This window comes from Peromyscus maniculatus, chromosome 17 (genome assembly GCF_049852395.1).
Source record: "Peromyscus maniculatus bairdii isolate BWxNUB_F1_BW_parent chromosome 17, HU_Pman_BW_mat_3.1, whole genome shotgun sequence".
Classification (NCBI taxonomy): domain Eukaryota; kingdom Metazoa; phylum Chordata; class Mammalia; order Rodentia; family Cricetidae; genus Peromyscus; species Peromyscus maniculatus.
Genome location: NC_134868.1, coordinates 59216211 through 59244166, shown reverse-complemented (window position 1 = coordinate 59244166; position 27956 = coordinate 59216211). Strand labels below are relative to the sequence as shown.

Here is a 27956-nt window from a genome sequence, read left to right as displayed (position 1 = left end):
CCCAACCCCAACCCCACCTACAAAGTACATTCAGAAACAGATCAGCAGTGGTTTTTTTTTTATTCAATTTGTAAAGAACAGTTTAAAAACAAAATGCTAGTACATTCTTAAAGCATTGGTTTCTTCATCTCACAGTTTATCTGCACCAATTGTTATTACAAAAATCAGAAGTCATTGCGGTATTTGCAGTGTAACCACTAGGTGCCTAAACAAAAGCTAATTTCTATAAAACCATAAATTTAATGCAGTTTTAATAAGAGAAATCCAAAATTCTCTCAGTTAACTGGATATATAGTAGTATATATATATTTAAGCAGAAAACCTCAAAAAACAGTAACAAAAAAATAGGTCACCATAGTAAAATATCTGACCTGACAGTTCCTACAAACAGCGACTTCCACTAAATATAAAGGAAACCATTATCTGTGGTAAAAAGTCCAGAGACCAAGTAGAAATGTGGAGTAAAAACACAACCACCCTAATCCACCCCAGGCAGAGCCTGTCCTAAGGAAACACAGGCAGTGGTCGGTCTACACAGGAAACAGGGAGACTACTGGGCCCTGGCCACTGACGCTGCTCCTCCTGGGTCGCTGCACACACCACTGTACGGTTGCAGCCTGCACAGAAGAGCTGTGTTGTCTGGTAAATGACTGGATATGGTGCTGTGTCACCAGGCACCTCATTTACTAACCCAAGTCATCCTGATCCACTAGAATTCACAAAGAAACAAGAGGCTGGTGTCAAAAAAAGGCGAGCCCCCCAGTGCTCTTGCAGGAGCACACCGCCCGTGTGAAGCGCCTGCACTGGAAGCCGTCTGCTGCAGCAGCACTCACGGGAACTGCGGTGGAGCTGAGGCAGGCCGCCGCCGGCCGGGCTCAGGAGCCGTGGTGCAGCTGCATGGTGCCCAGGACGGCGCTGTCGTAACGCTGCTCCACCCGCACGCAGCTCGAGTGCTCGAGCACGCTGCTCAGCTCAGGGATGCTCTCTGCAGTGTCCCCAAACCCATGGTAGTGTCCATAGTGCAAGTTCTCTCCCACGTCCCCAACCCAGGACGGCCTGCTGGCCACACAGCTACTCGGGCTCCCGTTCAGATGCAGAGACCCACACATCTCAGGGTTAATGCCCATGGTCTTTTCTGGCTCTTCAGTCCCATTAGCACAGACCGAACCCTGGCCACTGGGAAATGGCTGTCCATTGCTAATTCCATTAGATCCTGTTAAGCACGGGTTACTCCTGCTCTCCATCCCATTGAGCTGTGTCACGCAGGGGAAGTCCAAATGTCCATTGATGACACTTCCATTTGTCAATGTATTCAACACGGAGCTACTGTTTTTCACATCTGCATTAAGAAATATACCTGTCACCAAAACGCAGACCAATGGGGAAGGAGAAACTAGCATATGTTCAACTCTTGCCACAATTAAAAAAGACTTTGGTTTGTGTTCTGTTGCTATTTTTTTTTTCTTCTAAACAAACCAGTTCCCTTCTCAAGGTTATACAGACAGATTTAGAGGTAAAACACAACTGTAGTATTTTGTCTAGTAAGGACAGGAAAAGTGTTTATATTTCAGTAGCCTTGGAGAGAGATCTGAAATGCAAGCTGTCACCAAAAGTGAACACAGAACAGTAGATACTGATCTACTACAGCAACCCCCGAAGCCCAGTGTAAATCACCCGCAGGGTCATCAGAACCCGGCAGAACACTCTACTGGGGACAGGGAACTCTTCTAGTCAGGGAGGCAAACGCGTGGCTGCGCTGAGGAAACTTGAAGCGGTCACCACAGGGACTCGGTCACCAGCAGGAACTGCGCTTGTGTCGGCGACAGGGCCATCGACACCCAACCCCACCCCCGCTGCTGCTCAGGCAGCACTGGTGCAGCACAGGCCGGTAGCTGAGCAAAGGCTGGGACACCAGTGGCTCGCAGTCCTGGGTCAAGGGCAGTTCTGAGGGTTTCTACTGCGTCCAGCAACAAAGACGACCATGAGAGCCAAGGCCTCAGATCTGGTTACTGCCCGAAGCCATCTATGATGAGAAACCATCTATGATGAGAAAGTGTGGACAGTTCAGTCCACAGACAAGCTGCTGCTGTACAGAAGACATGTGGGCACACAGAGCTAGAGTACAGAGAATTACATTGATGTTCACAGGAATTCACACAGTAAAAGAAGGAGCTCTTGCTTGGTAATAGTGAATTTTATCTCAGTGCTCTGGACTGTAATGACAGACAGACACTAAGTCTACACAAGCTCAGGTCTAGTGGCTGGTGGATGAACACAGTGGTTTTTCCCTGTACCCTACAGTTTGCATGTGTCCTCTCAAGGATTGTGGTTATTAAGTAAACAAATCATCAAGATCCCTCATCAACATTTTTTTTTTCAGATTAGTAGTAATCCTAACTTAGTAACTGGAACACATTCAGAGGATAAATTTTCCCCCTAAAATTATAGCTTTTCTCTGTGAACAACTCAATATTTGAGAACTAATATTTCAAATACTAGGAACAAAACTTTTTAAAAAATGAAGCAAGTTTTTCTCAAGGGGAAAATTGTATTTTTTTTTTTTAAATAAAGTCACCTTTCTTGTTAACTCATGAATAGGATGGTGAATTTCAAAGTTATTAATGTGCTATAGACAGCATTTTTCCTCCTTTAGTACCCAGCTGAAGTAGATCAGTTTCACTATTTCATCTCAAAATCAAAGGAAGCTGGCAGCCCAGCTCACTGGGGCAGTGTACCAACAACCGGAGGGCAGAAGCCTGAGACTATGACAGACACGGCCTGTCCCACCCCCTTCTCACCTACTTGCTCAGCTGTGGACGAAGCCACTCAATCCAAAGCACTGGGTACAGGTAGCTAGACTGAGCCGGCAAAGAAGTCACTGCAGAGCCCCCTGCCCCTCGAGTCTCAAATGAGGGGCATTAAAAATGTGAAGAGATCATTAAAACAGCTTTTCAAAAAGTGGAGATGCATTTAAGGGGAATGCCTTACTTCTCTAAGATCCCAGGGCAGTGGCAGCTGTCTCCACAGGCTTTCTGTGCACACGGACGGGTGCTACTTCACACAAGGAATTGGCAAGGATGTCAGGGATTCCTAACGCATTTCTTCAGCCAGACAGTACTGGAAAGCACCAGAAGGCCCACACGGCCTTCTGACCCCAGGACAAACTGGCTTGAAGGAAAAGCCCGCCCACAAGCTTAGCATGGGGCTGGCTGTTAACACAAAGAGTTCCTCCTGCTGCTGACCAGGGAGAGAGCTCTGTCGTCCTCATAAAGGACAGGCTCTGGCGCCTGTCACTTCTCTGTTAGGAAAGAGCATCTGCTGAGAGAAAACTTGATTTCAACGTACTCTCTGAGCTAACTGGACAGAGGCGAGCACCCACTTTCTCTAATTATTTGGTTGAAGGTAACACCACCCATGACTGTGCAGGACTGTGTTATGGGCACAGAAACATTCCCTGTGGCTTTGGAAACACACAGCTGACCTTTCATCCCCTCTCTCTATATATATAAAATCAGTATTTCTAAATAGACAGACACATGGAGAACAGCTGTGACCTTCTGTCATCCCCTAAAGAACAGGAGAAAAGGCACATGCCAAATAAATACATCATTTCAGAGATCCTAAATTCTGGACACACTGAGCTTCTTTGACTTGAAAACTGTAAAATAAGAGCTAGTTATTGTCATATGCTGAACATTTTAACATGTAAAGCACTGTTTAAAATAGTCAGCATCTTAACAATCTTCAAGGGATTGCTAGACACCAACGCAACCACGGGCACGGGGCAGACATCCCAAACTTGTCACCAGTGGGTCACAGCCACCGCCGCCACCCTCCACGTTCCCAGTGTTCCCCGTGAGCTGTCCGCATGCTGCACAGCCATCGAAGCCTAAGCAACAGCATGTGCAGAGTCACCCAAAGGCCACGTCAGGAAACCAACTGCAGACCTCATGAGAAAGAAGCAAGGCACATCACGGAAAAGCTTCAAATCAAAACTGGGAGATTGCACTAGTTCTCACAGCAAGAGAATTCAACGCAATGCTTAATTCTTGCATCCATACAAGTGCCAAAAATGTAAATTATAATAGAACATCTTTAAAGACACTGGACAAGCAAGTGTGAAGTCTGAGAACTTAGAAATAGTAAGCATACTGATTCTTGCAACGACAAGGGGTCTGCATTGCTGAAACAGTATATATTTCTATTTCTCTGGGTCCAACAGAACCACTCTCCTGCTGTTTGGTGTCTTCGAGCACTGGGGTGTTGTTGCAGCTAACAGGAAACTGTCCACTCCCACCTGATACGGCAGCAAACTCTCTGTCAACGTGCATTCTGTCGGCGTCCTCTTCAGCCTCGCCATTTGCTAGAGGCACGGTGTGATCCAGGCTGGGAACTACACAGGAAACAGGCGATTTTAGATTTCTGTGTCCAAAAAGAAATCCAAGCCATGCTTTCCACCCCTTTATCTACCCTAAAAGCTTAACAACTATCAAACAATTTAAAGAAGCAAAGATCACTATTGAACTTTTATACTATTGTGAAAGTACTTTTTACAATAACAAAGTCTTTATGCAATTTCAGCTCAAAGTCAATTTCAGATTTTCGCTCATCTTCTTGATGGCAAAAGCTATAATTCCCAAGCTGTTCCTTGGTAATAGAGTTGTATAACCTGAGATAATACTAAGCTTCATCCTACCCTGCCCCCACCACCAGTGAGTTTATTGAATAGTGGAGACAATTCTCAATATGAAGCGTTCAAAACAATCTTGATGTTATGCAAACGTTACGGAGAGGGCGACACTCAGGCTCAGTCTTTCCACAGGGACCCACTGCAGCCATGTCCGCTGAGTCCCCAACACAGCACACCAAAGGCGCACACTACAAGTGTGAACTGCCACTGTGTCTGAGGGTGGAAGTGCAGACGCCATCACTGCCTTCCAGGTGTCTACAGAGTGTCTACCTGTGTCCCAAACCTCTCCTCTCTTTGAAAAATGGCTTCTAATTTTAGTAAGAAGGGGCTGCTTTTTTCTTTTAAAATAATGCCAAGAGTAGCTACACATGTTGCTTCACTGACACATACATCAGTCACTCAAGCATGAAGAGTGAAATCACAGTCCAGGTGTGGTCTGAGCACTTGAGAAACAGAAGCAAGTGGATCTCTGTGAGTTTGAGGTAAGCCACAGCAAGTTCCAGGCTAGCCCGAGCTAAAGAGTAGCCTGGGGTGGGCGGTGAGGGGTGGGGGCAGGGGCACAAATGTCATCTGCAGGGAATTTTGTGAACCGGACATCATACTAAACAAAACAAGCTAGATACAAAAAACACTGTTTTCTCTCACATGTAAAATCTAGATTTACACACACACACACACACACACACACACACACACACACACACACACACAGAGAAAGGACTATTTGGGGGAGGAGGAGACTAGTAGGAAGGGGAAAAAGAAAGAGTAGGGTGTCAAACACAAGCAAGGACAACACAGGTATGAGAATATCATAGTGTGGTTATTATCTTGCATGCTCACTACTCCAGGGGAATCTTTTGTTCACTATCCGGCCTTAGACAGCACCTGGGCTGCTCCCCTTCTGTGCTCGCCCAAACTGCACCCTTAACCCTCATAAGCTCACCTTCATTGACATTTCTTCAGCAAATACCTACAATTATCTCTGGGTCAAAGGATACAAATAAACAACTCAGGGTACGAAGTAGTTTTCAAAATAGAAGATATGAACTTTATAGCTTTAACTAGTCCTCATTTTAGAGGCATGAGGGTCTTCAATTATTTGTACCAACATCCATTCCTCCCTAAAGATGCTAATGTGCTAAATGCTAAGGGACACTGAGAACCCAAGTGAATGAGCAGTGCAGGATGGACCTGAACAGCGATCTGCATGGTCGGGGGAAGGCAAGTCTGCACCCGGGAGAGACCAAAAGCATCTTAAACAGGACTTCTGGAACTACAAGCCATTAAGCTGTCCTCACACAAAGCTCTTTTAAAATCCTAAAGTCTCAAGTTAGTTCAGTACCAAACTGGCTCTACTCTACAAGGTCAGTGTGCCAGCAGCAGCAACCACAGAAGTTGGGATCTGGAGGGGTCAATTATCCAGCTGAGTAGGTAACAATGCTTCGTTCCACTGGGACCCTGAGGACAGCGAGGCCAGGCATCAGTGTTGGTCCCCATTCTGCTGAGTCTGCTCAACCAAACCCAAGCACTCTTTAGGCAGCCGTGCCAGAAGCTCAGTGTCTCGACAGGCCTCATATAAAGTGTCAACTACCGGCGCTTGCTTTTGTGCAAGTCTGTATCTCTGAAAAGTGGACTAACCGCCTTCATAGCCATGGCCTGAAGCATAGATGTGGGGTGCCCTATATACTCTCAGCATTTGGAAGACTGAGACAGGAGGATCATGAGTTTGAGCCCAGCTAGACCACACAGTGAAACTGTCCCCAAAATAAGAACATGCAACAAATGTGAAGGCCATTCTGTCCTCCTCCACAAAGCCTCAGGAAAACAGAGGGGTGTGTGTGTGTGTGTGTGTGTGTGTGTGTGTGTGTGTGTGTGTGTGTGTGTGTGTGTGTTTCTTCAACACAGCATCTCATTATGTAGCTCTGTGTGTGTGTGTGTGTGTGTGTGTGTGTGTGTGTGTGTGTGTGTGTGTGTGTGTGTTTCTTCAACACAGCATCTCATTATGTAGCTCTGACTGTCCTGCAACTCACTCTGTAGGGCAGGCTAGTCTGGAACTCACAGAGATCCACCTGCCTCTGCCTCCTGAGTGCTGGGATTAAGGGTGTGTGCTACCACTAGTCAGTCAGGATGATCTTTTTCTTTTGATGCCCAACCCCTAGGGCATTTCCCTTATCAGGGAATGAAACCCACAAACCAGCAAGGAAAAACAAAACCACAGGAAAATAACTCCCTTCCAAGTAGCAGAGCCATCCAAGACGTTGCCCTCAGTCAGGCCTGGCTGCAGTTACACCAGCAGGGGCAGAGGAGCCCAGCACCACAGGAAGGTGTGGTGCCCCAGGGAAGCCCAATGAGGTGGATTTTCACACAGGGCTTTGTCTGTCACTGATCCAGCAGGGTAAGGAGGAAGGGACATTCTTTCTTCTACAGCCTAGCATCTCATTTTGAGTTTCTGGGAAGACACTCAATACTCTGCCCCAGAATCATGGTTGACGTGTGACAGAAGCAGAGCAGGCTGCAAGCAGGCACCATAACTAGCATTATCTACTTTTTAAAATGTATGTCACCAACCGTTGAATTAAATACCACAGTATTCCTAAGAGTACTGTTTGGATTCCATATGCTCCCTATCATACCTTGATGCTGGTGGCATTTCTAGCCCCAATCTATTAGTTACTACTAAAGAAGCCATTGAAGCTACATCTGAGAAGGCAGCTTGTGTGGATGTCTCAGAGTGACCCATGAGTATTCTGCTTGGGCTTGGAAAGGAAGCAGAAAGCACGTCCTCTTTTTTTTGAGACAGGATTTCTGTGTAGCCCTGGAACTAGCTCTGTAGACCAGGCTGGCCTCAACTCAGAGATCCAGCTGCCTCTGCCTCCTGAGTGCTGGGATTAAAAGTGTGCAGCACCACCACCCAGTAACAAACCACTTTTAAAGCCACACAGCCAAGCTTCCTGTGCTCTAGTCACCCAAGAGAAATGCTTCCAAGACTCACCCTGCTAAGTTACATATGACCAAAGCAGCAGATGCTAAGCACACAGGCCTAAACTGCCAAGGACTCAGACTATGAACCCACAAGGTTCAGAACACTTCCAGCACACTAGAAAAGGGCCCACTCACCCTGAGAGGTGGGCACAAGGCTGTGCTGCCCACCCCTTCATGCCCTGCAGCACTTCTAGTTTCAAGTACACCCATTATCAGGGAATGCTAAGCTAGAGGAAGAAAGGCCTCAACTCCAACAAAAGGAGCAGGTGCAGAAATACTTGCATCTTGGCTTCTAGCAGCCAACTGTGATGTACAAGAGTTATTTGTTCAAGTATCTTTGTCACCTACCTACCTCATCTGTCCGTCAACTATCTCTTGCAACACAGTTCAAGGTCTACACCAAGGCTCTTCTCTAAGGCAGCCTGCCTGGGGGACGACACAAGACAGAGAGGTGGCAAGGCACAGACTTCGGCAGAGCCCTGCAGAGACCCAGGAAGACTGAGGCTGATTTCAAGAGTGCAAAGGACTGCGTGTGAACCAGGCTGCTCACAACTGTGGAAAAAATTGGACCATGGTAGTGACAGGAAAGCCACGGGCACCATGGTCCCCTGGAACAACACTAAGTGCACACACAGAAATGATGCCTCCAGGGATCAGGACGACCATCTGTGTGGAAAAGTTGAGAGAAGTTTTGCCCCCGCTAGAAACTTAAAAACAAATATAAACAGACAACTGCTGCACATCTGAGGATACTGAGGACATTACAAATTAAAGGAACTAAGTGGAAATTTTACTTTTGGGAGGCGTTCTTGTGAATTTCATATTTAAGGCTATTAGCAAATTATCTATTATTTCCCAACCTTATTAGGCATGTTGTTTTCCTCAGGATCCCTGTCAAGGATGACTGACACAAAGATAAAACCCTAAGCTGGGTGGCAATGGCACACACCTTTAATCCCAGCACTGGGGAGGCAGAGCCAGGTGGATCTCTGTGAGTTCCAGGCCAGCCTGGGCTACAGAGTGAGATCCAGGACAGACACCAAAACTACACAGAGAAACCCTGTCTAGAAAAATTAAAAGAAAAAAGAAAAAGAAAAGAAAAAGAAACTCTATGCCAAATTCACTCCAGGACACAGGTGTGCCCAGAAACCTCAGTGCCAACTACGGTCAGGGAAGCCTGCAGTGTTTCAGGGCTGCAACATCCGAGTCACACCAGACTGTTTCTCGGGGCAGCTGCTTTCCCAATCCTTGTCCAGTCAGTGTGGACTTCCACAGACAGAGCACTGAGTTCTTCTGCAGGTGAACTGAGAACACTAACAAACCTCAGCTGGCTTACGTACGACACAGGCGGTGCAGGGCCACCCCAGCTTCACTGGTCATCATCCTGCCTTGAGCAAATGGCTGGTTAATGGAAAACAGACACAGCAATTCTTTCTGGAAACCAGGCACCGGAGGAAATTTCACCCCCATATGTTTCATCAACACCAACTGCTCAAGGAACTTCAGCTCTCACGTCCCGCCCCCAGCTCACACGTCTATATTCTGTCTGACTGACTGACCGACTAGAACACTGCTGAGACAGACATCCTTTCAAGTGTGTACATCTGGGCATTTTCATCACCACGGTGCCCACCACCAACTGTTCAAAGTGGGACACTGAAGCCGACCACACTTCCTGGGAATCAGTGACTTTCACCACTGTTCCAGATGATAAGAAACTCTTGAGGAGTGAGCTTAGAAAATCTGCTGGAGCTTTGGTTTCCGGATAGAATTCCACAGTGAGGTCCTGATATATAATTCTGGAATGCCAGGACAGAGCGGAAAGGTGTCACATCAGGGGGTGGTCTGTTTATTTATACACACCCAAATGTCCTACGTGTGTACAGTTTCACACAAGTGGAAGAGCGGCAGCGGCTTCAACTTTAGTAATTACCTTTGTAGCTAAGTTTTTAAAGGACTTCACTGTTTTTGTGCGCGTTTGTGTCTCTGTGTGAGTATGTACATGTACTCCAAGAGGCCACGGAAGGTGTCAGATTCCCCTAGAGTGGATGCTGTTGGCAATCAAACTCAGTTCCTCAGCAAAATCAGCATGCACTCTTAAGAGTGGAGAATTACTGTTGAAAAATCTCATGCCTGTGTTACATTAGAAAGACTTCTATTTCTTCTAACAAAGTAAGAAATTCAGACTGAGCAAATTTCTACATATTTAAACAGCCATCAAAACATGCCAGAAATGACAGTGAAAATATTCTGGACTGCCAGCTGAAACAAAGCCTGCAAGAATGCAGGTCATGGCACAGAGACTGAGGAAGGGCTCCCTAGGACACTCAGCACACTCGGACTGGGGAAGCCGTCACCGTGGCCCATGTTGTTTCACAGGACCCGACAGTATTGGACTGGGGGAAAGCCGTCACCGTGGCCCATGCTGTTTCCCAGGACCCGACAGCGGAAGGAGAAGCAGCTGAGCAGCAGGGCCGGGAAGGGAAGCAACACGTCTCTGCGCCCAACTGTCCACACACAGACTCGCCAGGCTTCCAGCTACATAATCTAAACCCGGAAGAGACTGTGGGTTGCTCAAGTCATGGAGATCACACAAATAAAGAGCAGCTCTGGGCCACACGCACCACGGCCCTACCAGAGCCAACTACGGCGTCCATAGGAGGGCTCGCTACTCTGAGTGTCTGGAAGAGGGCTTCGGCTTTCATGCACCATGGAGGCCCAGAGGTTCCCTAGTGAGATCTGGGCTTGCTTTACCCAGCAGGGCTGCATAAGGGGATGCCTGGACCACGTGTGCGGTTACCAGGTGATTGGAAGGGGCTGTACTTGGCTGAGCTAGGGGGAGGTCATTTGTTCCACCCCTTGGCATTCCTATAAACAGCCCTTTAGAAGAGACAGAAGGGGACGACGGGTATTGATCCAGGCTCTCCTATGGCTATCCAGTGTTTGTTTCACTCCTTTCTATTTTTCTATCTAAATATTTCTCACTCCTCTCTCTTCAAGAATACCCTGGGAAAAAAGTGGGAGCAGGCCTCCCACAATGAACCATCACCCACAAAAGCCCAGATGGTCACGCTAGGTTCCTGCCTCCCTTTACTCTGCATTAGCAGTTGCAGGATGCGGGTGAGGAATGTGCAGCTGCCCGGGAAGGATACACAGAGGTTCTAATGCACAAACTAAACCTCTAGTCACCAGCCAACCAAGAGGAAAACCAGCATAACTAGGTGAGTCTGCAGAACAAGGTTTAAGGGAAACTAAGGAATCCTTCAAAAGGACCAGAATGCTCAAGAAAGAGACACTGGCCAAGTTTACAAAACAACTTTGTGAGCTGGTGTTGGCAGTGCAGATCTATAATTCCAGCCCTCTGGAGCCTGAAGCAGGAGGGTCACTGTAAGTGGAGGGCCAATCTGGCCCATGTAACCTGACCCTATCTCAAAAGTCAACACTGAAACTAGTTTTTAAAACCTTCTAGGTCTGGCATTTCAAAATGTGCTCAGAATATTAATGATCATCTAAAACAGGAAGCAGACCAGGGCTAAAGATGGCTCATTGGTTAAGAACACTTCTTGCAGAAGGCCAGGGCTTGATTCCAACACCCATATTGCGGCTCACAACTGTTTTTAACCCCAGTTCCAGGGGATCCAATGCCTGCCTTCTTACATCTGCAGACACTAGGCAAGCATATGGTACACAGACATACATGCAGGCAAAACATTCCTGTGTAAAATAAATCATTTTTTTTTTTTTTTTTTTTTTTTTTTTGGTTTTTCAAGACAGGGTTTTACTGTGTAGTCCAGGCTGTTCTGGAACTCAGAGATCTATCTGCCTGCCTCTGTTTTCTCAGTGCTGAGATTAAAGTCATATGCCACCACCACCTAGCCTTTTTTTTTTTAATTTAATTTTTAAAAACAAATTTTATGTACATTGGTGCTTTGCCATGGGTGTTGCGTCCCTTGGAACTGGAGTTACAGACAGCTATGAGCTGCCATGTGGGTGCTGGGAACTGAATCTGAGTCCACTGGAAGAGTAGTCAGTGCTCGTAACCTCTGAGCCTCTCCAGCTAAATCTAATTGTTTAAAATGAAGCAGAATTTAAAATTTAATAGCAACAAGGAAAAGCAAAGGACCTGTCTTTAGAGTATCAACTGGACCTATCAATTGTAACAGACACGTACAATTTATTTCAGATGAACACTACAATTTCAGTACACCAACCAGGCACTATGTGAAATAAGCAAAGGTCTTAAAAATACATTAACAAGTAAACTGGAACATTGTACAAGTAAACCACGCCCACAGGGTCTCACCTCCGGTTCTAGCTTTCTTTACTCCCAAAGATTCTGAGTCTTCCAAGCATCTCTTTCGATTTGTTCCCAGGCTAATGTGATTGGGAAGCATGTTCTCATGACCTCCACTCAAGGCGCCATTCTGACAGAAACGGCTCATCTGTTGGCTCTGGAGGCTCAAGAGAAACTGGGTGCACTCTTGGAAGCCCTGGGTTTGTGCAATGTCTGCTGCAGTCAGGCCACTGGCATTTCTCAGGCTGCACAACACAAAAACAATGAATTACACCCCACAGAATCGCCCCTGGTGTCTGCTCCTGCCACACTGACTAAACTATCTGAAGCTGACAACAGATCTACAGCAAATCTTCATTAAGGGAGCAGTTAATCAGCCTGGTCTGTAACTAACTTTTCCTACACATATTTGATTTGGGAGACAGTAAAAACAAAAACAAAAATCAATATACTAAATTAAAAGGTATCTTCCTACTTGACTTCTCAAAGCTGTGTTTTGTTAGTCTGAAGAATCTGAACTTACTCTACTTCAGACCTCACCTGAAACAGACTGTATTAGCTGTACCTCATTTTAAAATGAGCCCATCCTTTAGCTTGAGTACAATTATAACAAGCATGTACTGACGACATTGTCCATGGCATTCATACCAAGTGGCTCCCTGACTGCAAAGTCACAGTGCAGAAATAAGCCAGATTTTGGCTGATATGTGACACTCGAAGTGGAAGTTCAGAAGGTATCCTGACAAAGTAGCCTGCCATTGGCCCCTACACTGAGACAAGGCGAAGTACGTTTTGACCGATTTGCCCTCCGTAGGAAAATTTGCAGAAACAAATCGTGTTGCAAATGTCCAGTACCCTGCAGTACTGCCGCAGGCTCAGTCCTACTCTCCAAAGGAACTACTGTGTCACCTGGTGATAACACTAAACATGTCACAGACCGAGGAAGAAACACTGGCAGAATGTAAGTCCAAGAGCTGAACAGGAAAGGAACAGCTTCATTTATTTGTCAAGGTGAAAAACCAGCGAGAGCCGAGGGAACAAAAGCTATGCTGTTCAAGCTCCCTCCGAAGGCAGGAGTGTGCGCTGCGCTAGAGAACTCAGGGAGGCAGCGGTCCTTCCCTCAGGCTCTTCAACTGGTACCGACCGGCCAACCGGGTACAACAACGGTGAGGAGAGCTTCCATACCTATTCAGTCAGCTATTCTTCACGCCCAACCAAGACGTGATGAAATGAAGGCCTCGCTTTGTATCAGAGATGACCAATCCAAACCCTGACGCTTGTGCTTGTTAGGGTTACTGTTAAGGCAACAAACAAACAAACAAACAAACTTAAAATTGGAGCACAAAATCTAAAGGCTCAGGGACAAATAACAGTTCTTAGTTTACAAGGATAATCACAGCCTTATACTCTATTTCCAGTGGTCACATGCACAAGGCTCCAGCTGCAGAATGTGTTTTGGACACTCATTAATTGTAATACCTATCTGGAAGGCAGACTCAAGCTCAGTTTGTGGTAGGTGTGGTGCACATGGGTGTAGTGTTGGTGTGTGTGTGGAGAGCAGAGGCTGACTGACTTTTTCAACCATTCTCCATCTTGTGTTTGGAGAACCAGGAGTTGACTGATGTGGCTAGACTGGCTGGCCAGGAGCTCAAGGGAGCTACCTGTCTCCAGAGGTCCTGATGCCTGCATAACAAACACTTTACTGAGTGATCTTACCAGGCCTCAAGTCCAGTTTAATGAAATACAAAGAGGCAAGACTTGAGAATCCCAGAAATCAGTAGCACTTCCTTAAAAATAAAATGCAATTATTCACAGGACTAGTAAAAACTAAAGTTGACGTGGTTAAGACTTCAGCACAGTAACTGTGATGTACATTCATTCCAGCATCTTTACTGACACGTAAATAAAAAGAAAACATGATTTAATACATGGCCTAAACAAAGCCCACCTGTCATCACAACACGACACAGATTTTAATTGCCCCACACAGCCACAAGGCTTACGATTCTTATAAAAGTGTGGAGCTTATCAGACAGCAGAGTGAAGATGGTCTAGACACATCTACTTGTCAAAAAACAATTATGTGAAAAATTTAAATGTCTTCAGAATTTGAAGACAAGCAACACTACAGACAAAATCTGTAACGATCTCTTTATTGTTACGTGTGTGTGTGCGTGTGTGTGTGTGTGCGTGTGTGTGTGTGTACACACGTGTACTATGGCCCATGTGTGGAGGTCAGAAGACAACTTGTTAGACCGTCTTCTTCTACCATATGGGTTCTGGGGACTGAACTCACTGTCTCACTAGCCCCCAAATGATCATTTCTATCTATGGGTACGTATGGTCTTGTTCACCAAACTGAAAGAACACAGACACGAGAAGCCAACATTCAACAGTAGGGTAAGTAATGCACTAGGAAATCTGCAACATAAACCGCAGTGGGCTGGCTAACAGCTGACCCCCTGATCGCCCAGGGAGCCGTCATCGCTGGTACTTTCCTCTGCTTACACCAGAGACAACCAACTTCTAGATGTTTACAGGGTCCAACTTTCCAACTTAAGAGAAAAGCTCAAAAAGATGAGAGCCCATCCACCGGTGCAGCAGCAGGTGGAGCCAAAGGTCAAGCTGAGCTCATGTAATTCTGAAGGACCAGAAGTAAACACAAACAGAAACAACAAATTCCAGAAGGCGAACTGGACACATCAGAATCTGTACTACACAATGCTTGCAGAGACAATAATTTTGTTCCATTTTAAGTGGCACTACTGTGTAGCATTGTATATCTTTACATATCAGAAAATAGAATATAAAGCACCCTTCTGACTCTAATATGGTGTCCTGTGTTGCTCAGGACTGATCACACAGTAGTTGAACATTTGCCTTCACAAGCTGAAGATCTGTTCGGTGATGCTGGTACATCAAGCACCAGCCACCACCCTCCATTTGCCGTCTATTTCAGTGTCCACCACTTCCTCTCTTGCTCACCTCCACTCACCACTTGTAGTCTCTACTCCTGAGTGACAGACCCTCAGTCTTGTCCAATCAAATCAAAGACCTCCACAGGGCAGCTGGCCTGAACTGACTGGCAGGGACCGTCTAGCTCAGGATACAGTGCTCTTTCCCTTTGAACAGAACACACTCTCTCGCACAAACACTCAGCTCCTGCAGCCTGAAAGCAGCTCCACACAGTCAGTGTGTCATGTCCTATCATCCCTTATGGACAGTGAAATTTGAGTCACATGGACCTTTACATACAATGTCCATTATTTCTCATTTTGGTTCCGGTTAAACTGGCATCTAGACATGAAAGGCCATCCTTTGCTCAGGGGCCCTCCATCCGCAGGCCAGAGTCAGAGCTGCTGACAAACACGAGACTGCTCACCTCCCATCAACCAGCGCCCTCAAGGTCCTCCTTGCTGTCTTATCACTACTGGATTCATGATAGAGTCTAACAAAAAAGATAACTTTCTATCACAAAGTATTAGATACCAAGGAAACCATCAGACCAAGCATTCCCATCTCACCACCTGCTGCGCCTCCATCGGAGAGCCTCCCAGTGGGATCCGTAGGCGGGAGCATGAAGAATGAGAACTGCTTGCGAGGGCTTCCAACTCCCTTTCCTAATTTTCATTCATTCGAGGCTTGCACAGCGGTCTTGGTTAGACTCTACAGGTTCACTGCACCTCTGACCTCTATGCAGTGCTCCCAGTTTAAGGAGGCACCTCAGCTTCCCCTGCCCTTGTCTTCTAAAGGAGGTGGGCACATGAATTAAGGACACAACTCATTCACGACTTCTATGTCCACTTTACTTTGGGTCAAGTGCTTGTTAACAGTCCACCCTTTCAGCCTGTGATTCACCAACATTCACCACACAGAACTAACTGGGTCCTGCAGACAGACGCTAATGAAGTGCCAATGAAGATCAATCACCCGGGAGAAACGGCACAACTGTGTAAGAGTGAGCCTCAGCCCTTACCCACTCTCTCTGATGCTAACATCCACACACAAAATACTAAAATGGGGAGTCTATTAAGAAGCCTAGTCTTGCTGAGGCTGACATGGAGTTGAGAAGGAGGCTGGTGGGAGCAGACTTTCATGGGGCTGAGCTCCATATGCTGCTCCTGCCTGTCAATCCCAGCTCTGTAATCGCCTCCAAGAGGGAGGCAAACGGTTCCACCCCAGGCAGGTGACTCTCAGCAGTGCTGAGGATCAAACCTAGGCCTTACACAGCCAGACAAGCTCTCAACCACAGAGCCACACCCAGCCCTCTTGCTAATCTTTCAGAATCAGAAAACTAGCACATGACAAGAAAGTAATCTCACCCACAAATTCAAACAGTTTGCCAAAGTGTCAAGAATGAATCAAACGGTCACCCAACACCATTTCCTGTGAGAATGTTTTGAACGGAGCATTCAATTTAATTTGCTCAAGATTTCCTCCCAGGGAGCTTCAGGACCGACTGTCACAGAGGCCGCCACCCTCTGATTTTCCACTTAGTGTCACAATACCAGAGTAGAGAAGCCGTTCCAATGAGTGGTTTTCCTTTAACCAACGTAATAACGACAGGTCAGGAAACACCTGACGTCGTTTTCACAACTCAAGGTGTCATGTCACCTTTGTGATACTTTCTTTATGTTAATGCCATGTGACAATAAAAAAACCCACAATTTTTAATGTAAATAATATTTCTGTTAAAATTCTGATCTGAATTTAGCTATTGTTAGTTTACAAATAAAAAGGTAGATATCATAAATTAGGGTAAGCAAAGCATGCAAATCTAAAGAATCTATATCTGAATTCCTAGATTAGCATTAAAACCAATCACCGCAACAAATACCTCAACAGTCTGCTTGTGTGCAGAAGGGAAGCCATGCTGAACATTCAATGCCACAACCGTAAGGTTCGGAGGAGCACCTGTGGCAGTTTCAGCAGTTCTATGTGAATGCTCCCCTCTCTAGGGTGACTTGAAAAAACCAAGTCAATTCGAATTACGTAGCTGTAAGACATTGACATGTGTAGTGTTTACAGATTCAGAATCTTCTGCGTGACTTAAAACGGGCATGGTTCATACACAGGACACGTCAATCATAAGGGATCACATTTGCAGGCAACACTGGATTAAAATACATACACACATGAGGTGCAGGGCAGTCAGAGCCAGGCCACTGGTGTGTGACCGAGTGTCTCCACTGCCTTCTTTAGTGCTGTCTTTAGGAGGTACCTCTAGTGACTTCAGCATGAAGCCAATTTATGTCAATATTTCAACAAAAGTTTAATAGTATGGACTAAAAACCATCAACTCACGATTCTGGTTACTTTAAAATTTGGTATGCTGTATCGCAAATACATTAGTAACTATTCCTAGATGGAAATAAGCAAATAAATGGAATCATTAAAAAAAGATAAAAAAATAAAAACATTTACTAAATGTCTATTTATACAGTCAAAACATTAGCAAACATCTGTTATTGCAGTCAAAGAAATACAGGTGTATTTTTAACCCTTTGGTATTCAAACACATAATCATGAAGACTTTCATAAATGCACTCTTCACTTAACAATAGGAAGAAACGATTTTTTAAAAAGTTTCTACCTGAATAAGTTTGGTGCCAAGTTTTCATTTCAAGTTCAACATTACTGAGGATGATTAGCATTGCAAGTGAACCACAATTATTGTTTGCATACGTTAAAATACTTAGCATGTTCCACTATGATTTAGCAGAAAGAAAAATGAGTATTTATAAATTGTTGGTTTGTTTTTAAAACACCAATTTAATATAAAAGCAACAGTTAAAGAAACAGGGAAATCTATGTCATTTAAGATATTAATAAAATAATTCTGAGCCTGTCATCACTGACTGCTCCTGCCTGTGGGCAGACCCGCACAGCCGCCTCCATCCTGCCGTCCTAGTGGAGGAAAAAGCAGCAGCAAGACCAGAGACCCTTCAGTCAGGCAAGTGGCAAGCCTGTGAGGACGGGAAGGACTCCAAGCACTAAGGCATCAGACCGACTGCCCCAGTGAGTCTGAGACATCTCCCAGCAGGACTGATGTTCAAGGACAGATGTGTGGAGGTGAATTAACCATCCACTTCAGAAGGGAATGGCTAACACTTGGTGACACTTTGCCCATAAAAAGTTACAAGAGAACTCACACACCTAAGTATGTCCATGTGTTTGGCCTGGTGATAACCCTGCCTGTAGGCAGGCTCCAGGTGAGGCACATGCACTCGCTTCAGTGACCACGAAAGCCTAGCAGATCCACAGGGCATAGCCGCAACCGTGGCTGGCCTCCCGTCTCAGCCAACTGAGCCGTCTCTACACATGGGGAAGAGGCTCTTATCTCAGCCCACTGCTGCTTCTTCAGCCGTCTCCTGGGCAGGGAGGCTGCTCTGGGGTGAACACAGAAACGATTTCAAAGGCCCCCACTAGATCTGGTTGCCATAAAATACACACCTTCTAATGAAGCCATGTTCTATAGGGGACTGGCATCTGCCTTGCCTCCCACATCATGTGAGGCTGAGTCACAAGTTCAACAGAGTCCAACATGCTTAGACACAGCTTGAGGTCCTTTAAGGTACACAAACATTTAGTGTGCTCACAGAACTGGGATTTGAGCCTGTGTATTTGACTCTGAGGTGTGAAAATGGCAACTACCCAGGACTACCACATAAGCCAGAAGCAGAAGCTCATGTGGAAAAGATAACTTGGCACCAAAACTCAAGCTTCACATTAAGAGAAGAAAACAAAAGTCCATCAACATACTCACGTGTGGTGCTAGAAAATTTAATACGATGCACAGCTGCTGAAATGTGTTATCTTACAGTTGCAACCTACATTAACAAGTCAGTCATATAACAAACCACTCTAGCCACAGACACTTAGCAGTTACCCTCACCATCTACCTGATGATCAAAAAAAGCACAACTTTAGTCTTTGGCCACTTTAAGGTAGCAGACATATAAAAGGCAGAGTAGGAATTAAGAGCAAAATCATTAATTTAAAAATAGCAGTATGAGGCAGCTTTTAACCTAGTCACAGGAGAAGGAAAGTTTTTAATCTCCTAAGTATTATAGATTATAAAATGAATTAGCAATCTGGCTCATTATGAAATGAAACATTAAGTAATTTTAATATAAGGAAACTACTGCTAAACCTTTGGTCTTAGGGGAAGACTTATGTGCTGGGATGACATCTGGCCATGTAAGTAGCATTACAGGGGAACATAGACCTAGGCACTGCTATTTGGGGGAGTCAAACTGCTTATGTAGACAGACTAACAAGATAAGCTATAAAAATGTGCAGAACAGACAGTAAGAAGCAGTTTTCAATTTAGCTTACTGGTAAAACCGACATTTTCATTAGATGATAAACTGAATAACCACATACACAATAGCAATAAATAATGACTACTTGTAGTTTAACTCCAGGCCAAAGACTTCTGATTTTAAAAATTGCTTTTGCCTAGGTAGTCAAGCTAAATGTTCCTTCCAAAAAAATGTGAAAGCTCATTTCCAGGGCAGTCACCATACTGCAGGGTCTCGAGGGGGTGGCTCCTGTACTGAGATGGGGGACAGACTGGCACTTGAGGCCATGCTCAGCCACACCTGGTAGAAAAGAGACACTTGAGGGTCCTGTAACCAAGGACAGAATTGTAAATAAAAGATACTCGTATTTTAAGATACCTACTTAAAAGAAAGAAAGAAAAAAAAAAAAAAAAAAAGGACACACTGACAGATATTTACTGGCTCAAAGGATTAAGTTATTCATTAAAATTAAAACTAACATCTTTGTAATAAAATGTTCAGGACCAATAAAAGTATAATTTAGAAAAAAAATAAGCTATTTAAAAAAACGCCAACTTTAATTGCCCATTATTTCCATAAATGATAATTAAGTAATTTAATCAATTGTTATATATGACTGTATTTATAATCAAAGCTTGGTATTAAAGGTCTAAGTTTTTAATATAAATACAGTGAGTAAAACTGATTCTGTAACTTTAAAGCAACTGAGAATCACTTTAAATGTTTTAAGATTATATAATACATAGTCACATTATCAAACTGTTTTTACGTTACCTCACATCACAACTAAATATAGTTACAAGGGTCCTTAAAACATAGCAGTTAATACATGCCCTGTCTTTTTTTGTTTTGAGACAGGGTCTCACAATGTAACTCAGGTGGCCTCAAAGTCCACTCCTGTCTCAGCCTCCTGGGTGCTTGGATTACGGCCAGGTGTTGCTATGCTTAGGCCACACAGGCCATAGCTATAACATTAAATCTCCAAGCCCAAACTAATGGCAACATTTGCCAATAAAGAAGCAAACGGAAGCTGGGACAGTAGCTAAGCTGAGCTCTGGAGACAGACATGCCTACAGGAGCTAACATACATGGTTTTGCTGCTCAGGACCTATGTTCAGAATTTACTGTTATACAGTCAGAACAATGAAATGGAAACCAAAGGGTTAAACTAAGTTTTGTGGGTCTCTCTCACTGCATCCAAAAGTCTCAATTTTCACATTTCCTGTTAAAATAAAGTGGTTTCTAATTAATTTTTAATGAGTTACTCATTAAGTTACAGTAAAATTTTAAAAGCTGGTATTATCAGTTATTTTGGTTATTACTGCTCTCTACAGCTTACACTCAGTGTTTTAAGGATGAAAAACCGCATCCATTTGTTAATGCTGTGAACTGTGGAAGAAAATTTTTACAATGTAAAAACAAAAGTTAAACAATGAATATACCTAGATAATGTATAATGCTATGGCTAGCTAAGGATTTGCATACAAGACACATTTCTGAACTAACACACTCACACATTAGCACTGTTCTAGCAGGTAATAGACCACAGCTCATGCAAATGGCACTAAATTAAGAACATTCTAAACTAACCCTCAGCATCAAAGACTCCAAGCAAGTGAAGTCTCCTTATGCAGCTCCAGTTTACATGAAGCTGTAAGTCATTAGGTCTAAGGAGGTTTTAAATGGGGTCTCACATCTATAAGGAAATCCAGACTTAGAAACAGTCTTCAGGACTGTGAGCCAGAGGGACCTGAAAAAACATTGGACTCTAATCCAAGCCCCCCATCTGAAATTAGAGCCTGCAAACAAGTATGAGGAAGACATGCCACAGCAACATGGCTACTTAGTGCCAAAGTCAATGGCACCACTGCGTTCCAATGTCTAATGGACCGGCTGTTCTTTTCATTCCACTCTGCTGTCTCATTCTGGGGGATGAAGCCTACGCCCGCTAGTGGTCAGCCTAACCCAACCTTCCTCACTAACACCAGATCAAAAAGGCACAGCTGCATTGCTAACTTTAGAAACAAAGATGTTTAAGGCTTTTGCTGCTCTAAATGCTACTTCTGTATGTAACACCGTGACCATGTCTCTAAGTGAGGGGAATAATTGAAGACACTTACTCGGTATGAGCCCCGTTCCCTACCAGGGCACTGATGCACTCCAGGCTCCCAGAGCGGGCCGCCTTGTGAATGGGAGTTTCCCCCTCACAGTCCTGAAACACAAAATGCACACGCTGAGATTTACCAACACTGTTCACAGGAGAAGCAGGTAATCAATGCAGAGCCTCCCTTATCTCTGAAATAAAGTAATGTGAGCAAAATCTGAAGTGGGGCAGAAGGCCGTGTACCTGTGAGAGGCTGCTGACAGCCAGGCTGCAGGGCATGCTCTCCACAACACTTAGCTACAGGAGACTGATGAAGACCTGGGAGGTAGCTCATACTGATGGTGTGAGGCCAGTAATGCTGAATTACCAATCATTTTATCTTGGAGCTTGGCACAAATGTGTTGTACAGGAACTTAAAATAATTATCTTATGACTAATAGAGACAAATCCACATTAAAACAGCTCCCCAGGCCAAGAAACGCTCACAAGGCAACTGAAAGTCCAACCTCCTATATGTCCCTCTACAGCTTCTGTAGGCCGACACCAGTCAAGTCGGAGGATGGGGTAAAGACACAGAAAAACCTAAGCCAGACGGGAAGCTTTGCGGTGCTAACAGACCTTTGGTGTGGTGAAAACACTGGAGCACAAAAGGGCAACAGACGGAGTGAGCACTCAGGGAGGCCACTCCGGAGGGCAATAGTCATAAAAAAGGAAGACTCATTTGCTTATATGGCTTTAAGGGGAAAATGCCTCCAGTACAATGTTTCTAGGCTGTAAGAACCAAAGCAAGAGGAGGATTTCTGTCAGACACGCATTGAGTGCTGTCTAGGAAACCCTGAGGCAGAGCTTTGCCAGCACTTGAATGGATCCCACTTCAAGGTTCCCAGGAGCAGCAGTTGGCAGCACCTGCATACCACATAATTAAGGGATAAAGAAAAAAGGCAGGCGTGCAATCGTATAGTGTGTGGGAAAGGGTCATTCATAAATTTAGCAAACGCCCGAGCTCCTTCAGGTGCCCCATACGGGGAATAGTGCTGTTACTGTTTCACAGCAGCCACTCAAGACTGAGCACTGATGGCTCAGGACAGGGAAGGGCACGCACTTACTTCAACAAGGTTCTAGATGGACTTCAAGTGACACAAGGGTCTTCCGGAACAAGTTAGGTTTTCTGAAGAAAGTCATGTGACTATCCAAGAACTATACAGTGAACTCAGATGTTTAGAAAAGCAGACTACTTTTTTCCCCCTTTACTGGAGACAGGGTCTCTCGACTGTGCAACTCTGGCTGCACTGGAACCTGCTACATAGACTGGAGGGCCTTGAACTCACAGATCCACCTCTCTCTGCCTCCCCAACACTAGGGTTAAAGGTGTGTGCCACCATGTCCACCAGACGACCTTTTTAAAGAAGAATAAGGGCAGAGGAAACAAAAGCCACACAAAAATTGGCTGGGAAGATGGTTCTGTCTGTGAAGTACCTGCCGTGCAAGCAAGAGGACCTGAGTTCGGATCCCCAGTCCCCTATGAAAGCCAGGCATGGTGGTGTGTGTCTGCAACCCCGGAACCACAGACAGACTAGAAGGTCTTTGAAGCTCACCGCAGCTAACCTAGTCAAACTGATGGAGCGTCAGGTTCAGTGAGAAACCATCTTAAACAGATGGAGAGCAACTGTGGAAAACACTCATGACCTCCAGCCCCCACATACACATGCATATCCACGCACCCACCTGCACATACCCACATGAGCACATACAAATATCACGCACACAGACAGACACACTCTGCAGGAACGGTTTTGCAAAATATGTTCAAAAGAAAAAAAAATCATACAGTTAATTTTGGAACAGGAAAAAAAATTTCCCCAAAAGATGGAGGGATACTAACAGAGGTCAGAGAACAGGCAGGACTACTTCGCCCTTGTTTTGTGGTCTACATCTCTAAAGGAGAGGTGGATGCTGAAGCAATCTGTAACAAGAAACCACACTTCTCAATGGTACCCCGGTCTCTATTTACATTTCAGAAGTGCCCAAGGGAGGCTACAAGCAAGGCTAGGAAGACCTGCGGGGAAGCCAGGATGTGAGGTGCTATCTAGAGGCACCCCACAGAACAGTGGGGACACAGGCACACCTGTGAGCCTGTACTCTCAGCATCTAAAATGAAATGCTAGTCAAAAGGAGCATCTAGCTTTTAAAAAGCCCTCCCCCAAAGGTACCAATTTCTTTATACCTCTCTAAGTTACACACTTTGTTAACTACTTAAGGTAAACATATAGAAAATTCTACACTTAAAGTCCATATTAACAGCAAATATGAACTATTTCTATTCACAAACTTATTACTCATATTTTATCGGTGGTACTGGAACCACAGTCTAATAAGTAAGTGACTTGTCCAAAGCCAGACTGAAAAACAGCAGAACCCAGACTCAAATCCACAGGCAGGATTGAGACCAGGAGGCAACAGTATGGGTGTCAGGCAGATGGACAGACATGTCTCTGCCCTGCAAGGTGAGGGTGCAAAAGAAAAAATCCATGTGAAAGAAGAAAAGGAAATATGTAAGGATCTAAAGCTGTCTCTAGTCAAGTCTCAGCGACAAAAAGGGGCCTCTCCTTACACTGCCTTTTTACTCTAAGTCTCAAGGAGAAAAAACCTGCACGATCCACTTGTACCCCTTTCCTACAGTCCTCGTTCCCACCCATGGCCAAAAACCCTTGCCATTTTCCGTGGGTAGCTAACCTATCCTCAGGAAGGACCCACAACTGTTTTACAACTGTCATAACCGAGGAACAAACCTTAGGAGAGAAAGAAGCAGGAAGGAGCAGCTCAGGATGCTGATGAGAGCAAGGCAATATGTAAGGGACTGGAAAGATGACTTGTCAGTTAAGAGCATGTACTGCTCACCCAGAGGACCCAAGGCCCATTCCCAGCACCCTTATCAGGTGGCTTACAACCACCTCTAACTCTAGCTCTAAGAGGATCCAACACTGGTCTCAGCAAACAGGTGCACATACCCACATATAATTTTTTTTAAAAAAGAAAAGTATATAGAAAATGAAAGGGGGGCGGGCGGCGGTGGTGGCGCACGCCTTTAATCCCAGCACTCGGGAGGCAGAGGCAGGCGGATCTCTGTGAGTTCAAGGCCAGCCTGGGCTACAGTGTGAGTTCCAGGAAAGGTGCAAAGCGACACATAGAAACCTTGTCTGGAAAATACAGAAAAAAAGAAAAAAGAAAAAAAAAAGAAAAGAAAATGAAATGGGGGAAAAGGCAGACATCATAGCTACCAGAGCTGCCAGCATGTAATCCACCCTCTGAGCTGGGCAGTAAGTTCTGTCTGCTCCATTTCAAACCATCTACTGTATGCTTCTCTACTATAGGCTAATAATATAAACATCCATAAAAAATCCACCATAAAAAAATCTGGCTCATCTATCCTCTAGTCTGTACACTTCAACACAAACTTCTTCCCACTAAGTAAATGACAGAGTGACGGTCCTACACCCAGTCACCACCCTCAACCGGTGTCTGAAGGGCAAACCCACTCCGAGGCCAATAAAAGCCATCCTTCTGCTGGTCTGGATGTGTTTCTACAGTATCTATGAGGTTAAGGCAGCAGGGAGCAGGAGCCAGGAAATCTGGGCTGTGGGCCAACAGCCTTCAATTATCAGCTGTGACCTTGGGCAAATCACTGAATCAGATCTGGGTGAGTCACATAGGTAAAAGCACTCTACAAACCGAACGCATGCCTCAGGAGGAAAGGGCTTATTATCCACAAGTAACTGAAGGAACAGATTCCAGTTGGCCTCAGGTAAAGACATCAAACTCTAATTAAGGACTCAGTTTAAAACAGTATCATGTGAATAACTGTAACTGGAAACACAAACAAAGGCAGCATCAATCAGGCCTTCTTACCGGTTTGTTAATGTTGGCCCCAGCTTGAATCAGCCAGACCAGACACTGAGGATGTCCTCCAAAAGCAGCAATGTGGGCTGGGGTCTGGGCATAGCGGGTGGTGGAGACATTCAGGGAGGCGCCTGCTCTTACCAACTGGATTAAGCACTCCAGCTTCAAACAGGCAGAAAGACAAAAACAGGTCATGTCAGTACACCAACACAATCTCAAGTCCACAGTGGTCACCAGTGGCATTTCTGTTACCATTTTTTCTTCTTCTAACAATAATTTAATCTCTTCCCAACGCTATGAAAAGATTTCAAAACATTTACACCAAGAGTGCATTATTCTAAAACTTCTAATCAAGACTTTCACACACATGATAAAATTGTTAATGATTGGCAGGCTACAAAAAATGTCTAAGTACTGTGAACTCTTCCTAGTCAAAGACTCTTTCATAGTGTGCACCAACCTGTCTACACTGAACGTCCTCAAAGCTCATTCCTCTCCACTCGCTCAGTCTTTAAAAACTGAACAGAAAGAAAACTATGGGGGAAAAAAAGGTCACAGCACAGCTGAGCTCACCCAGCAGGTGACTGACTGAAAGACTGGCAAGCAGAGACAAGATATAGCCAGGTCCTGCTGTGCTGGCTGCTGGTTACGAGTCCATCACAGGTCAACATGTGCACCAAGTGCCTACTATGTGGCCAGAAAATTTCTGGAACTTACTTTACTTGTTCTCCAATTTTGAACTGCCCGTTTCTCCTCAACTGACTACAAGGCAGTGAAGAAACTGTGCCCGGTTGCAAGCAATTCCAAGAACAAACAGCCGCCGAGTCTCCTTATCTGTCTCTCTGAGCAGTTTAAGCTTGTCCTCATAAAGATCACCTCAATATAAACTGAGTTTTTACTGACTGGCAGGCTACAAAACTTGCACAGCAGGCAGTGAACAGATTTAAACAAAACAGTGTTAGAGGTCGAAAGCAATGGCTGGTGAAGAGTTCCTTTAATTTCCCAAGGGGAAAATAAAAGTACAAACCAGTGGTGAGATGAATAGGTGTCAGATGGAAAGCTTTTAATTAACCTTTACCATGGAGAGTCCCCAGGACATGAACCTGTTAGCTAGGCCATGTTCAACCCAGGAAACTGGGTTTGGACTTATGCAGAGTACTTTTAAGTGGGGGCATTTTGTAAAAGCAAGGTATAATTAGCCTTAATAATGACCAATCTCCCGGGAATAAATAACCCTCATACACGACTGGGTAACTTCAGCATCACTGGTACATCTTGAGGAAAACACGCTGGAACCCTACAGAAAGGGGGGAGCAACAACAGATGGCCAGGCTGGGGGAAAGAGGCGCTGCCTTTGCCATCTAAGAGCTTTCCCTACCAGTCAGAACGGGTTTCCAAGATGGTTCCCCATCTTAAGACTACCCAGGTTCATAAGACAGCTCAAAAACAGAGTCCTCGCCTCAGCTACATCACCGGTCTTTGGTCCAAAGCCAAGTCTACAACTCGGCCTCCGAAGAAGCGAAAAAAGGCTCTTTCAGCTTTATCTCACATTGGGGCAAAACAGTACGAGGCGAAGTCTGTCCGCGGGGAACTGGGGAGGCGCCGAGAGACGGTGGCTTCCCGGCGACCCCCTCCCTGCACGGAGGCCCGCTCACCACTGTCCGCCATCCGTCCACGCCCGGGGAGGACGGAACCAACAGCCAGGCTCAACACGGGGCGGCCCCAGTCGGGGGAGGAGGGGGCCCCGGTGGGCCGGGGCGCGCGACCCCGCCTGCGGCCACATCAGGTGCAGCGCCCGTCCCTCCCTCCCCGTCTCCGCCGGGTTTCCATTGCACCGGACCGCGCGGCTCCCCGTTCCCCTCCCCGGGAGCAGGGACCTTCTACACCATTCCCGGGAGAGGGGGCGGACTCGGCGCAAATCGCCCCAACCGCGGCCTACATCCCCGCCCCCCGCCGCCCCTCTCCCTCTCCCCGCAGACAGAAGTGCTGCACATGCGCCTTGGGCCCCTCGGGGCGCCGGCCAGGCCGACCCCACTTCCTCCCAGCAATCCCCGCGCCCCCCCCCAGGTCCTGGGGAGGGCGCGCGCGCGCGGCGCCGCACATGCGCCGTGGACCCCTCGGGGGCTCCGGTCGGGCCCGCGCCCCCACCCCTTAGGCCTCAGACCGCACATGCGCCCTGGGACCCTGGGGGAGGGCCCGGGGGAAAGTGGGGGGGGGGGCGCTGGCGCGGCCGACCGAGCTTTCGCCGCGCGCTCCGGGGACGGCGGGGTGGGGTGCACTCTGACCCCCGGGGAGGAACCACGCGGAAAATGGCGCCTTAAAGTGCCCGCGCCCACCTTTCCGAAGTGCGCGGCCCAGTGCACGGGCGTCCAGCCGTAGAAGGAGTCCTCGGCGGCCAGGTGAGCGCGCGGCGTGTGCGGCAGCAGCGAGCAGAGCGCGACCAGGTCCCCGTCGCGGCAGGCGCGGTGCAGCGGGAAGCGGAGCGACAGCAGCTCCTCGCTGGAGAAGCCTGCCTCCACGCCCGCGCCCGCGCCCGCTCCCGCCGACATGATGGGGGGTCCGCGGGGAGGCGCGCGACCCGGGCCGGCGCGAGGGACGTCGCCGGCGAAGGCCGCCTGCTCGAGCCCGCCGCCGCTCCGAGCACAAAGGACCGGCGAGCCGCGGCCGCTCTCCCACCCGCTGCCG

The 27956-nt window shown here is 46.3% G+C and overlaps 1 protein-coding gene and 1 long non-coding RNA gene across 6 annotated transcripts in view; one reads left to right on the top strand and one right to left on the bottom strand.

The window, feature by feature from the left end:
• Window positions 1–42: 42 nt before the first annotated feature.
• Window positions 43–27956, bottom strand: Ankrd10 (ankyrin repeat domain 10). Of its 5 annotated transcripts, none has more exons than XM_006981323.4 (6): window positions 27608–27956; window positions 25281–25433; window positions 21391–21482; window positions 11976–12211; window positions 4298–4393; window positions 43–1339 (listed from the first exon to the last, which is right to left on the bottom strand). In XM_006981323.4, exons 1-6 carry the CDS (start codon window positions 27818–27820, stop codon window positions 876–878), a joined length of 1254 nt encoding a protein of 417 aa, XP_006981385.1. In that variant the 5' UTR covers window positions 27821–27956; the 3' UTR covers window positions 43–875. The 5 variants fall into 5 exon arrangements, with proteins under 5 accessions (XP_006981385.1, XP_076409858.1, XP_076409859.1 ...); XM_076553743.1 differs by lacking the exon at window positions 27608–27956 and adding an exon at window positions 26927–27284; XM_076553744.1 differs by lacking the exon at window positions 27608–27956 and adding an exon at window positions 26650–27210.
• The window catches only part of LOC107401723 (uncharacterized), a 58123-nt gene continuing 57673 nt past the window's right edge, over window positions 27507–27956 (top strand). The window contains exon 1 of the long non-coding RNA XR_006065098.2: window positions 27507–27670. This is a non-coding gene — a long non-coding RNA (uncharacterized LOC107401723). The remainder of the gene's footprint in view (window positions 27671–27956) is intronic.

What these genes read in the sequence shown, in the direction of transcription:
- Ankrd10 (XM_006981323.4), bottom strand. Translation starts at nt 27,820, where the DNA reads ATGTCGGCGGGAGCGGGCGCGGGCGCGGGCGTGGAGGCAGGCTTCTCC. An exon ending in GGGCCGCGCACTTCGGAAAG is followed by an intron (nt 25,434 to 27,607) that starts GTGGGCGCGGGC and finishes GCCTGTTTGAAG; the next exon opens with CTGGAGTGCTTAATCCAGTT. An exon ending in GGGAACGGGGCTCATACCGA is followed by an intron (nt 12,212 to 21,390) that starts GTAAGTGTCTTC and finishes TGTGTTGTGCAG; the next exon opens with CCTGAGAAATGCCAGTGGCC.